At 40.1% G+C, this 13,642-nt stretch overlaps 1 protein-coding gene across 6 annotated transcripts in view; it reads left to right on the top strand.

The window, feature by feature from the left end:
• Nucleotides 1-13,642, top strand: part of bnc2 (basonuclin zinc finger protein 2) — a 178,187-nt gene that overhangs the window by 125,414 nt on the left and 39,131 nt on the right. For all 6 annotated transcript variants that reach the window (XM_067584866.1, XM_067584868.1, XM_067584864.1 and 3 more), the window contains 2 exons: nucleotides 3,055-3,157; nucleotides 4,966-5,201. In XM_067584866.1, the coding sequence (XP_067440967.1) occupies nucleotides 3,055-3,157; nucleotides 4,966-5,201 (339 nt within the window). The remainder of the gene's footprint in view (nucleotides 1-3,054; nucleotides 3,158-4,965; nucleotides 5,202-13,642) is intronic.

The following is a 13,642-nucleotide window of genomic DNA, read 5'->3' as shown; positions in this document are numbered from 1 at the left end:
CGAGATCACGCGAGAATCCATTTTGTCAGGTTTCAAGTTATGTTCTTGTGGCCAAACCAACAATGGTTTGGTCCAGTGTCCTGTGAGGAACTACTGGCAGCTATGGCCGTGGTTTAGGTGTGGCGACAGCGAGAAGTTAGCCCGCGATAGATGATGATAGACAGATGGTTCATCCAATTACCTGCCAAGTATTCTTTTGAACGTATCTGCCGTTTTCCAAACAGTTTCCAAGGACAACTTCTCAGGTTATTGTCAGGTTATCTTTATGCAAAAAGAGTTACATAAAATGACGATCTTCCCTGGCAAAAAAATCTGATGTTGCAGTCATTTCAAGATTACACTCAAAATTTAAAGTGGGTGACAGACATATAAGAGGACCAAACACAGACAGTTAGTGTCATTTTAGTGTGAATTTAAGTTTAATACAGGGGACAACACTATATGAAAAGGGAGAAAAATAGATTATAGATGCATCCTTTACCATAAATTAATAGATAATAATATAAATATTAATAATAATAAGCTGTTGAGAAGATTGTAGGCAAGATTGTGGGATATTCACATTGTGACAACATAGAAAACTGCATGTGAATACGACTAACAGCATTATAAAACAGTTTTATGAACATGGATGATGCTTCAAAGACATCAAGTCAAGGAAGTCACTGTAGTGGAGAGAGCTGAGTTTTTACAGAGTGGAAATGTTCTTTGACTTCAGCTGAAGTTACCTCAGGACAGCGGGGAAGCCTTGAGTTTTTAGTGTCTATCCTGTATCTGAAAGGTCATAAATTTGACCCCAGTCATGGCCTATGTATGTTCTTGAAAGGCCATGTCTGCTGGGTAAGTGTACATGAGGGAACACTGAACGCACTTATTGCATGCTCTTCTGGATAAGAAAGTCAGCTCAGTGCATAATGTATGTACACTCCGACTGACACATTGCGTATAATCCTCACACACTGTTAGGATTGCCATGCTCGTACCTGGAGAGCTTAAAAATGGTGTAAAGTCAAATAATCTCTTTCTCCTGTCTCATTCGGTGTCAAACTGTGAGGTGACATGGTTAGAAGTGGTGTAATTTTGTGTTTAATCTTGGATTAGCCCATGTTCACTTTGACACCTCCAGTTACTAATCTGGTTTACAACACCTTAGGGCGAGCAAGGGGGGATTCTGATAGATTTTATGGTCCCTTAGTAGATTATGAGTGAGCTGCATTTTATATCCTGAATTACAGGATATTGGTTTAATCCAAAGACTAGTTATGTTATTTGCTGCTTTTAAACACCAGGCTGTACACTTGGGTTAATGGTGGTGGATTTGGTGTGTGCATAGCAGAAACAGAGTAATATTCTGTCATTACTGATTATGTATTCACCTCAGTTGTGTGTGATCTGTGCTGCTGAACCTCTTTTATCTAGAAGTGCTGACTGACTGTTTCTGACATTGTGAAATATAGGTTGTTAGCGCAGACATGGACTCCAACCTACGACCCTGCGCGTCTGTGTCACATAATTGTCACACCATTGTCTTATAAGAATAACAGTGAGACAATATGAGATAGCATATTTAGTGCAGATTGTAAATTCATAAAGTTTCAGACTGTGATAAGTCGGGCTTTGCCGCGAGCACAAGCAGTTTCTTTGTCATCGTCTTCCTCCTCTTTTCTCTGACAGACACGTATCTCTACAGATAGTGCCTTCACTTTTAGATCTGACAATTTCCCTCAGTACTGGCTCATTAAGATTCTCCTGTCAAAATAAATAGGCAGCCACCTTGTACAGTACACCCAAGTTCCTGCCTTGAGCATTCTTGAAATTTTTTCTCTTTTGCTCTTTACAGCCTTAAGAATTAACACATAGGAAAAAAACTCTCAGTCATTCACCACTGACTCAACAACATATATGCCAAATGTAAAATACATTATCCTCATCGTGTGGAATCTGTGTTTATTATGCCAAGTTATTAACTTGTAGGTTTTCTTTTATTCTAACATCAGCAGCCAATATACTTAGATTACATGTTGATGTTAAGGAAATACAATATTTGATTTACAAAAAAGATAAGACTGTGATTTCCATAAGCAAAGTTTGCTGCAGCTGCAAATTCCCTTCAGGCAGTTTAGGTTGCAAAAGTGTTACTATCTTTATTCATCAATTCATCTTGATAATGTAAAAAAAATGTCTGATAAACAGAGGGCTGCCAATGCTTATTAAGATTCATGTTTTTAATTTCTTTTTCTCTTTCTACTCCTTCTTTTCACTCCTTACTCTCTCTTCTTGTTTCTCCATGTCAGTGTGAAATTTACGGCTTTCAGCTGCTGCACTCGTTTGGATGATAGAGCTGTATTCGTCTGTGTGGATTTCAAAGTATATAATACATTTTCTCCACACTGAACATTTACTTTATTGTTTGAAGGATATGAAACATCTTATAGGATCAAATGACCCTCTGTAAAATGTACCTGAGTTTTTGTGTAGTTTTTAACAGCCATTTATGAGGGTGTAAGCCTCAGCAGACGGTGCATTGTGCTGTACTGAGATGCCCTCGTCAAGTCTGGACACTTAACCTGACTACTAAAAGCTTTCTGGGGTCAGACTAAGTGCAGTTCCAATGTTGAGTAATGGAGCTTTAGTCAAAACAAGTTACATTTCTGTGTTTTCAGGAAAGGAAGCCCTTTGTCACTTCACATGAACTCTGGGAAATTACAGTATGAATAGGAAGATTCACACATTACAATTAAACAGCAGTCGGGAAATTTGGTGGCTGAGTCATTTTTAAGAAGTAATATTTGTGACAATGGCTGCTGCTGACACATTTTAGAGTAACAGTTTAGATGGTGGTTTTCTGTTCAGGGATTTGCTGTTCTGCAAAAGTCTATGTAATAATTTGTCCTACTGCTTTTTTCTTGTATTCATGACTGTTGAATTGATAACTTCTTTTTAGTTCTTAGTATTTGTTCTTTCTCTTTTCACCCACTCATTATGTCTCCTGTGTACCTGAGCTGTGATTGACGTGGATTTCTCTGTGTCTGTTTCTGTTCTGTGTCCCTGCAGGCCATTCGCTGCACACTGGTGAACTGCACATGTGAGTGTTTCCAGCCAGGCAAGATTCACCTACGAACATGTGACCAGTGCAAACACGGCTGGGTAGCTCACGGTAAGAAAAATGTACTTTATTTAGGGTTGATGAGTGTAACTAATTAAGGTATATAAAAATATAAACTTACTACTGAACTTCAAGCAGCTGCTTCTTCTTGCTCTTTAGAGACAAGATCGTGACCTACATATCTGCACTCTCTATTTAGTGAATTGTTTTGTATTATTTCTTTTTTACTGCAGTATGTAGGTTCTCTCTATCTGTGGTTGTGAATGTACTGAAAACCAAAAGTGTTTTTACTTATTTTCCATAGTTAAAGTAACTTTGATATTTTTGTTTGCTTCTGTATTTTTCGGTTGCTTTCAAAGTTTTGTTTTTGCACCTTAGATAAAAAAACAACAAAAAGAAACAACCACAAGACAGAGAGAGAAGCGAGAGACCACACCTTATGAGTTTTTCACGCGGGTAAGAAAAAGGGAGAGAAGGCAAGAAAGTACAAAGAGAAGGAGGAGGGGAAAAAGATAAAAGAAAACACCTGTTTGGCTTGCGTCCGCACAAGAGCAGGCCATGGGCCCTTCAGCGAATCGCACAGGACCCCATTGACTATTTTTTAATCTCTCCCTCTGAACTGTCAGGCGCCCATCTCTCCTCTCCCCCACTTTTCATTTCATGTCGGCATTGGCAGGGACTCTGACAAGTAGTTCTTCATTTTTTATTATGTTCGTGTCTGGCTGTGCTGTGTTGTCAGGCAAAGCCCTCGTCAGCAGGAAAAAGCCGTCCCAGGATCAGAGAGAGACCCAACCAGGTGTCACCCAGACAGGCAGGGAAAGGGAGAGGGAGAGAGAGAGAGAGAGAGAGAGTGAGGTATGAGGTAAGAGAAGAGAGAGAGAGATTGAGACGAGGAGGAAGAAAGAGAGAGTCGGCCAGGTGTCGCCCAGACAGGCAGAGAGGAGAAAGAGGTGACTAAGGCTGCAGAGTGGGCACCAACAAAACTTATCTAACACTCACAATTCAGCTTTCAGAGGAGCAGCGAGTCATTATACTTTTTTTTACCCGAGTTTTGCCTCTCAGGCAACATACATTCTAAGATAATCTTATTCTTATCTTATTGTTGGAATATGTTGCGACTGTATGCAGCCTGAGAGTCACAGCAGATGCTTCTAATGGCTGAAAAAGGGGTACTTTCCCCTCCTCTGCATGTTTTTCTGGTAAAAGAAGAATAATTTAATCTTTTTTTTTTTTTTTACAGTTTATATTCTCCTAAAACACACTACTGAACATTAATCAAAGATATGACAGTAAAGAGCAGTGTTCATTCTATCTAGCTTAACAAAGCTTTTTTTGCTTGTTATTCTACCATTATAATGAAAAGTAACCAATTTAATGTTATCTGCTAGATTGATGTATATAAATTTAGGAAAATAGCAATAACATAAATACAGGACACCGAACCCACAATCTTGACTTCATAGTAAATACCCAAGTAAAGAAAGTAAATAGGATGAGTGAAGTGATGCAATAAGTGATGCAATTACACAAATAGAAAGAATTAAGGCTAGAGACAGGATGAAATGCAGGTTGGGGTCAAGATGGAGACAGAAGAGGCAAATAAAATGCAGATGCAAGGGCAGCGTAAATGTGAAGCACAAGATTAGATTAAATTGAAAAGAATGGCATATAATTACATTAATGTCATTGCTTTTATCTGATAGATACGTTATTATCAGCGGGTGCTGACGGTGCAGTGGCCTCCTAAGGCAGATTTGAGATGAGAGGGAAACTTGATAGTCATTAACCGTGCCTGCCTGTCTCTCTGTGTGTGTATTTCCCTCTGTCTTTCTCCCTTTGTCATCCGGTCATCCATGCAGCTCTGGACAAGCTCAGCACCCAGCACCTCTACCACCCAACCCAGGTGGAGATCGTTCAGTCCAATGTGGTGTTCGACATCAGCAGCCTGATGCTGTACGGCACGCAGGCAGTACCTGTCAGGCTCAAGATCCTTCTCGACCGCCTCTTCTCCGTGCTCAAGCAGGAGGAGGTGCTGCATATCCTGCATGGCCTGGGCTGGACCCTCCGAGACTATGTCAGGGGCTACATACTGCAGGTCAGTGACCAACACATGTAAAGCATCATATGGGTTTAGTGTAAATGTCAAGACCAAATATTAGCAGTACTAAACGCTCTGCGTACCCACAAATGCATCCCTGCACATGCTTTTATATTTGCTTGCAATTTTTTGACAATTTTTGAAAGTGGGGATAATGTTCACAGTGATTGCTACCATTACTTTCTCACCAAGTGTATCTACAAATTTCTATGGCACTGCAGTTATTTTGAGAGGTATTGATCAAAAGCACAACAGTCACAATCTAGGCCACTTCAGTCCCATTGCCCATCCATTTTCCTCACATTTTCCCTGCTGTTACTTCTACTTCAGTCTGCCCCCTTTTCCTGCCCTGTCAACACTATGCCCCTCTGCTGGAAAAAGGAAAGAAATAAAAAAAAAAAAAAAAAAAGTGGAGAAAAATGTCACGCCAGCAAACTATAAAACCACTGTAGTGCATTTCCTCTCTCCATCTATCCATCCCTCCCTCCCTCCTTCCCTCCCTCCCATATAATTGCAGTCAGACACATTTCTCAATCAAAGGTACGGACATTTTGGTGTTGAAACCCAAACCAAAGTGTTCCTGAATGAATTAGTTAAGAGCGAGAGAACATGTGCATGTGGTTTTCTGTGTGTATATGTGTGTGTTGTGTGCACATGTGCTTATCTGTATGCGTATATGGTTTAGTGTTCCAAGGGTGTAAGTGGAACAGCATGGTGAGGAGAGGGTGGTTTGTATGTGGAAACAGCTTCTGTGAGTAAAGCGCTCGCAGATCTCTTTCTCCTAAAGAACACACACAGAAATGCAGAACAAATACACACACAGAAATGCACATAATAACAAATTAACACTTATATAATGAACTACAGTTATAGTAAACACTGTTTTCTGGTTTGGAATTACAGTTTAAAATCAATATTTTGTTTGTGCATTTTAAAAACAGAGTAAAAATACATATGTAAAAATATAAATATTTGAAAATCTGGAAAATGAAATATATTTTAGATTTTATAACAATAAACAAATATAATAATAATAATAATAATAATAATATATTGTTTTATATTCCTAAATTAAAAACATTTTCTTATTTTTTCAAATAAAAACATAAGAGCTGTAACCCACGATTATTTTCATTATCAATAACTCTGGTTGAGTATCTTTGTGATGTCTTATTCTATATTAAATTCATATATATATACATATATATATATATATATATTACAGGCAAGCAGCAAATATTCACGTTTGACAATATCAAGATTGCCAGTTGTTTGTTTATTACCTTTCTGTCAATTGACCGTTTCAGCTCTAAAAACTTTCTCATAATTTCATTTTAACAGTTCCCTTTGAAAAAAAGTAACTAAATGGGCCAAATCGGCACTGTGAGAAATCCCTGTATTGAGTAACCATTGGAGCCCTGTGGTTCCCATAGATGTAGCCTAGCTGTGTTTTTATCAGCTGGTTCTAATAGTCAGCTGGTGGGAGCACCGTTGCTCAACCGCTCAGCCTCATGTCACGCTACTGGCTAAATCCTCTAGATCTCCTCAGAAGGGCTTCAAAGGTTCCGCGGCTGCGGAGAAACAGCCAGTCACTTAAGGACAGTAAGTAGTCATTGTACGCCCCTATTAGCCTGTAAGTAGCTATGAAATTCAATCATCTTCCCCGAGCCTCCGGGCAAAGCTTTGTGTCAGGGGTGTATTCCCCACCACTATGCTGTGCTAAATGAGAGCTAAAATGAGTGGAACAGTATTGCAGTTGATAGATAATAAGTTGTCTTTTTGATATTGATGTCGGGGGTGATTATTTGATGATTAATTACTTCACCGTAATCCTAGCAGTCAGCCTTTCAAACGCTTGCTCGCACTGATTTAGAATTTTTTTTAAAAAAAGAATAATCATGTTAATTTCTATTTTAATGAGATGTCCACTATTTCTGAATTATGCTCTAATGCAGTTTCTCTTACATTTTACATTTTGTTTGAGGGCTCTGGTTGGCGTACTTAAACATATATTCATCTACCTCTTTTTTTCCACTGCTACTATGTCACAAGAGAAAAGTGTATCTTGTGTGTGTGTGTTCGGTGCATTGTGTTGGGTGTCAGTGTGCATGGGTGTCAGTAATGCGCCAGAGAGCTCAGGACACTGAGCTGACAGAATATACCTGCAGCTCCTCTGATGCCTGACCGCTGAATGTATGCAGTGCAGGAGGAAAGAAAACACACATTTATGTATGTTCTACCAAACACATAGAAAACAAAAATGCAGCTTTTCTTCAGCTCTGCTTCCTTTGTTAGTCTAACACTTTCTCTCTACTCATGACACTAATTTGAAGAAACAATAGGCTGAGTTAGTCAAAATCATGCATTACACCCTCTTCAATATGTCCTCACATTCTCAGTACTATTGTCGAGGGAAGTGAACGCCAGTGTTTGTCGCCTCTGCTGACTCCACCTGCCTCCCAGCTGAGGCAGTGGTCACCCTTCAACACTCTCCAGCCTACTTCTTATCCTCATTTATGATCTTGAGATCTGATTCACAGAGCTCACACATGCGCACACAGGCTCGTACCTGGACAAATGTACAAACTTTGTCCTTAGTTGTGCTCACTGTGATCTTAAAGCTGTAAAGTGCATGTATCTGTGTGTCTTTACGTGCCATGCTATGTGCTGCCTCCACTTGGATTGCGCTGAGCTCAGTGCAGGACTGGATCAGCAAGATTCATTTAGTTTGATTCTCTCCCGATGGGAATATTTAGTATATCTCTTATGGCACCCACCTGGCCTTTCTCAGCATACACAGCAGAAGTATTTTCATACACTTACAGAGAGGATATATTGTGGATTAATACACATGGAAGAGACACTCGCGCTTTGTTCATTCACAACAGAAGCATCATTGTTGCATTCATCCTGCTAACTCGCACAATGACACTGACATCAATACATCAATGTCAATGTATTTAGAATAATTATCTTTATTATCACTGATGCAGAATGAACTCATATTCTTTACAGTACAGTAATACTACAAATGCGTTACAGAAGCAATTCATCAGTGTCAACATCTGAGATAAACTTTGCCCTCCTCTGTTCTGCCTGTCATGGATGGCATAACAAAAGTAAATACATTGTAGAAGTGTGACTAAATATGCGTACACTTTGCAATTTACCTTTATAATGGGTTCCTTAAACTGAAGAAATCAATATTATTAAAAGCTCAATGGTTTATCAAGTGGTTGGAATTTTGATTTGTAAAGGAGAGGAATTATACATGACATCAATAACCATTAAAATGAATGATTGTCTTTCTCTCCCTCTCTTGTTTCATCCTTCTATAAATCGTTTGTAGTCTGACCTTCAGTTCACAAACTGCTCCCTTATAGCATTAAAACACACGTACACCAGCAGACTTACACAGTCAGTTGCTATTTTCATATACAAATGTATGCATGCAGGCACATGTGCTCAAACAACCACATATCCATACAGTAACATAATGAGTCTGGATGTTTTTAAGTTCTCAGTAAACACATTCTTGCTGCCAGACAAGCCAAAAGAGCATAACTCCCTGTCATCACATTTTCAAGAGTTTTAGTTTAAAAGTTATTTAATGACCTTTGCAATGTCCCTCACCACTAGCTGGCTTGTGTGCTGTAAAATATTCCACAAGGAGATTGTCCTGAGAACTCACACAGCAAGTTCAGCCAACTTTTAAAGAAAATGGTTATGTTGGTTGGATCAGTTTAGTTAGCAAAGTGAGATTTAAGACCTGCTGTTCTTTTTTTGATTTTTTATCGCAATCCTCTACTGTTTGTTCAAGTTAACCAATTTGTTTTATGTGTAAAATCATAAATATTTCACTGAAAACGTGCCATTATCACAGACAAATGCATACATGTGGTCCACATTAAAATGCAAATTAAATTAAATATGCAAATGTAACGTCAAAACTCATCACGATGATAAAACAAAAACAAACAAGACTAGGTCAAAATTAGTATATGGCTGGACCATGTATGAAAAGCTACAGGGCTTTTAATTTGAAACGATGGATACAGGAAGTGGCGACACGTGGCGACACCCGGCTGAAGCGAGCGATGAAGTTATACCATTGGTCGGCCTCAGTCAGTCAGTCACTCAGTCACGGACATTCGCGTTTATTGGGTTGTTGCGGTCCAGCCAAAAATAATAAGTAGCAGACAGCTGTTAACTAATAACATAACATTATCTTCAAAATGTCAGCTTTTTCATCTGACTGAAGAACGGTATTTTTCAGAGTATCAAACAGGTTTTAAAAGGGTTGTACAAGTCCAAGACGTCAGAGAAATTTCAACCTTTTGCAGAGGATCTAATCAGAAAACATGAAAATCCCCAAAAATTAAAGCAACACGGTTTTCACCTGACTGTGACGACTGAAAGTTATGTGCGTATCTGTGTGTAATGTTTTGTTTATACCCTTTACACTGTTGTACTTCTCAGCTATTTCTCCTCTATCCCCCTGACTTCAAGTTCAATCCAAGGCAATATGTGAACAACACAGATACATTTATTCATTGCCAGAATTCCTTGCCCTTCACTTTGGCAGGACTTTACCTCCCCACTCCTCAGCCCTTCATCCTTTTCTCCCTCCCTCCTTCTACTCATCTCTCTCTCCTCTCCCATGGTTGTTTCCAGACGGACCCACGGCCAATGTGCACCAGATGCCCCCCCTCCCACCTCCTCCCCCCGCTCCACCCCATCCCGCAGCCTGTCACTGCTCACTTCTCTGTTTGATACAGACAGATGGAATTGCTATCAGTACTGGCTTCTCTCTCTCTCTGTCTCAGCCGCTGTCTCCCACACTCCACACTGTCTATTTTGTCTTCCTCTGTCTTATCCCTTACCAAGTGAAAAATAAGTAGAGAGAGAGAGAGAGAATGAGTGAAAGAGAATGGGAGGAGAGAGAGATACAGCCTTTTTGCAGCCAACATATGGGCCGAAGCAGGGTTTTCCTGAGCGACATTCTCAGTAATGTTCTGTCCTTGTAGAACATTGGGCTGCCTCCGCTTTTATGAGATGTGGTTTTCCTGACTCCACACGGCTTCCAGGAGACCCAGATGGAACCGCTAACAACCCCCACCACCACCACGCAACCACACACACACACATGCACGCACGCACACACACACATACATACACACACAGTGCACACACAAACAGTCTTAACCCTAATTGCACACACACTTGGAGGAATGCTTATTCAAACTATCAGGCACACACACAGCCACAAAATCACACTCGTCTACCCTCCAACACAGGCTTTGTTTCAGTGGCATAAGCCTGGGCATGAGGGTGTGTTTAAATTATTAATGCACTAAATTATCCTCCTTCAATTTCTAATATTTATCTACTTATTTGGTAAATATATTGTGTGTTTAATGAGCATGAACATTGTAGATAGATATTTTTTTTGTGTGTGTGTTAGAGGGCCACAGGGGCGCTATGCTCTTATTTAAAAAAAAACAAAAAACTTGTGACTGTAATGTTGTACATGTGTACTTACACATGTGGAATATGAGATATAATTACATGGATTAGGGTGCAACAGTGTTTGTGTAAGACAGGAAACCATTTCCAGTTGCAGGTGGGTCCTGAGGCCTTAGTAAAGGTACCAATCGGCTTCTCTATAGTGGTTGAGAAAGGTATTTATTGAGTTAGAGTCACATTTCAAAATTTCTGTCTTTTTTTCCCTTCCCTCTCCCTCACTGCACTCCCCCTCTCAGTTTTCTGTCTCTCACTCTGTCAACTGTGAAGGTCACCATATCTCTTGATCCTCGCCTGAGAAACTTCCATTTTAGGTAGTCAGGCTCCGTGCAACAACATTTTTTGGACACAATCCCCTTCTCCAATCTCCTCCATACGGCACACTTGTAACCTCTATTTTCCTCCTGTCCTCCTCTCCTCCTATCCACCCTCCATCACCTCCCAGCGCCTCCCCTTCTCTCAGAACCTGTTTTCTGTTATCACTACTTAATGCCTCACCCTGGGAGATGGACGGGGGAGAAAGCATTCTCCTAAGGTGGAAATTCTTACGTTCATATGGTTATGATTTGGTGGGGAGGTCAGGCTCGATTTTTGCTGGAAGGCTCACGGTTGGCTCTGTGCTGGCCGTGCTGGCCTCCAAGCACTTCAAAGAGGGCCGGTGTACTGAATCAAGGTGATTCTTACCCCCCTGCACACACATACACACACACACACACACACACACACACACACACTCACTTGTCCTCCCCAGTGCTCTTAAGGGTGTCTTCTCCCTTCTTATTCTCAATCGCTCACTTCTAAGTAAGATAGAGATAAAAGGATGTGATTTCAGATTAGAGGATCAGTTAGAGAGAGGTAGAACAGCATTATCAGCTAGGCATTAATAACTGAGCTTTTGATAATGTAACACAATTTAGATAAGAAAATGCTTTACCAACAAGAAATAATGAAATAGCATGAATTAAATGATAATAAACAATCTAAAAATGATCAATTATTTGCACAAAGTGTAAGGCTAGGTTCTTCACTGTCACTTTTCTCACAGCTTGCAAAGCTCACAGCCAGCTCCTTACACAAGTCCTGCCCATGCCAAATCCTCAGTCCCTCGCTTTTGAATCCTGAACCCGAGCCTCAAATGAATTCAAGCTGGAGAAGCAAGGTTATGAGCAGGTTACATTGTATGCAGGAATTTGGGAAATAATTCCCCTTATATTGGATTTGGAAGGTACTCTGAATTTTACCATAGATGTTCGACAAGGCCTCACAAGCCGCTGCAAGTTTGAAATTGAGAAAAAAAAAATGATAATAGTGATAAATAATGACAAGAAACGAGTTTGCCTGTCTGGTTTTATGTACTTGTTGCACCTTTGCACATGCTATCAAGTGGAGGCTGAGAAGAAACTGTTTCCCAGAGGGAGTAAAAATTGTGAAATGATTGTGAATGTTTTTAGATAGTTTTCACAGTGTTTGGATAATATCCAGACTACAGAGACAAGACAGAAGACTATGCTGTAACTGATTGCTGGTGCATGATCATATTCTTGTTTTTGCATGTGTCTGTGTGCACATGATGAATTTGCACATCATGCATTCCCATCTTTGATTCATACTAATCTTTGTCCTTTTTTTACACCATCATTTTTTCTCCACAGTTCTTAGTCCCTTCTTCATTTTTTCCGTTCCATCCGTGCTTTGTCATTTTTAGCCCTCCTGCAGCTCAACTCGTCCAATATACTGTAATATCACTGTCGCTTGTGTTGTCCCTTTCTTCTCTGTCATCGGCAGAAAAGGATGTTTTCTCAGCATGTGTACTCTGGTGTTAGCGGTTATGAACTACTGTGCTGTGTTGTCTTATTTATCTTTACATTATTGTTTCAAAGTGAGACCAATGCCACAGCAACGTCTTTCAACACTATGATGTGTTTTTCTCCTCTCCTCTCTCTCTCGCTCAGATACTGAAATCAAACACTCGCTGTGCTTCAACTCTTTTCCATGCCTCGTAAATGTTTAGTATCACCTGGCTTTTTACTAACTGCGCACACACACACACGCACACACACATATACATGCAGTATACATTATTTTTCCTGCTAGTATGCACACTTTAGTCTTTTATTAAGGGACTTGTTCACAAATTAAAAACATAATTTTTGACTTGAATCTCATTACATGCAGAACAGGCCTGTAGTAGCAGTTCATACACTGTGGTCTACGATCATCGATACTGTATCACACAACGTGATTAAGTACCAATACACACTGCAATTTCTCAAGAGAGACTTAAGTAATTACACCACATTTGGAAATCCCTTTAATGCATCCATTACATGCTTGGTGGCCACATGTATATTTCAAAATGTTATTTTAACTTAGGATGGGTGACCCAGTATATATGGTCAAATTTAAAGATCATGAATATTCCATGTCAAAACGTATGGGAGTGAGAGGAATGTGTGTGTGTATGTGTAGGGGGTGCTCTAATAAAATCTGATTGGGGAGTTAACATGCTGTGCAGGGCAAACATGGGAAGTGAAAATGATATGTTTAACATACATGGTCAGGTCTAGGGGCTCCCATGAGACCCCAGTAAGGGTTTGATCAAACTATGCTCAACTAGGCTACACACATACACAGAGAGTATATGCGCGCCACCTTCTTACCCATTTCCCTCTCAAATCCCCATGATAAAGCTGACTTCAAAGCCTGGTAGCCAATCCTACAGCTTTATCCGAGATGCTGGTTTGATTCACTGGCTGCATCTCTTCCCATGGCCCCCAGCACACATCCCCTCCATTCACTTCAATCTATATCTGAGAAAAGCAGCTATCTCTGTCCGTGGTGTCTCCAAATCTAAGCAAAGGAAAGGGGCCACCAGTGCTTTTCTCTCCTCTAAGTTCCACTGGCATGTCATAATT

This window comes from Thunnus thynnus, chromosome 3 (assembly GCF_963924715.1).
Source record: "Thunnus thynnus chromosome 3, fThuThy2.1, whole genome shotgun sequence".
Taxonomy (NCBI): domain Eukaryota; kingdom Metazoa; phylum Chordata; class Actinopteri; order Scombriformes; family Scombridae; genus Thunnus; species Thunnus thynnus.
This window is presented reverse-complemented; position numbering and strand designations above follow the sequence as displayed.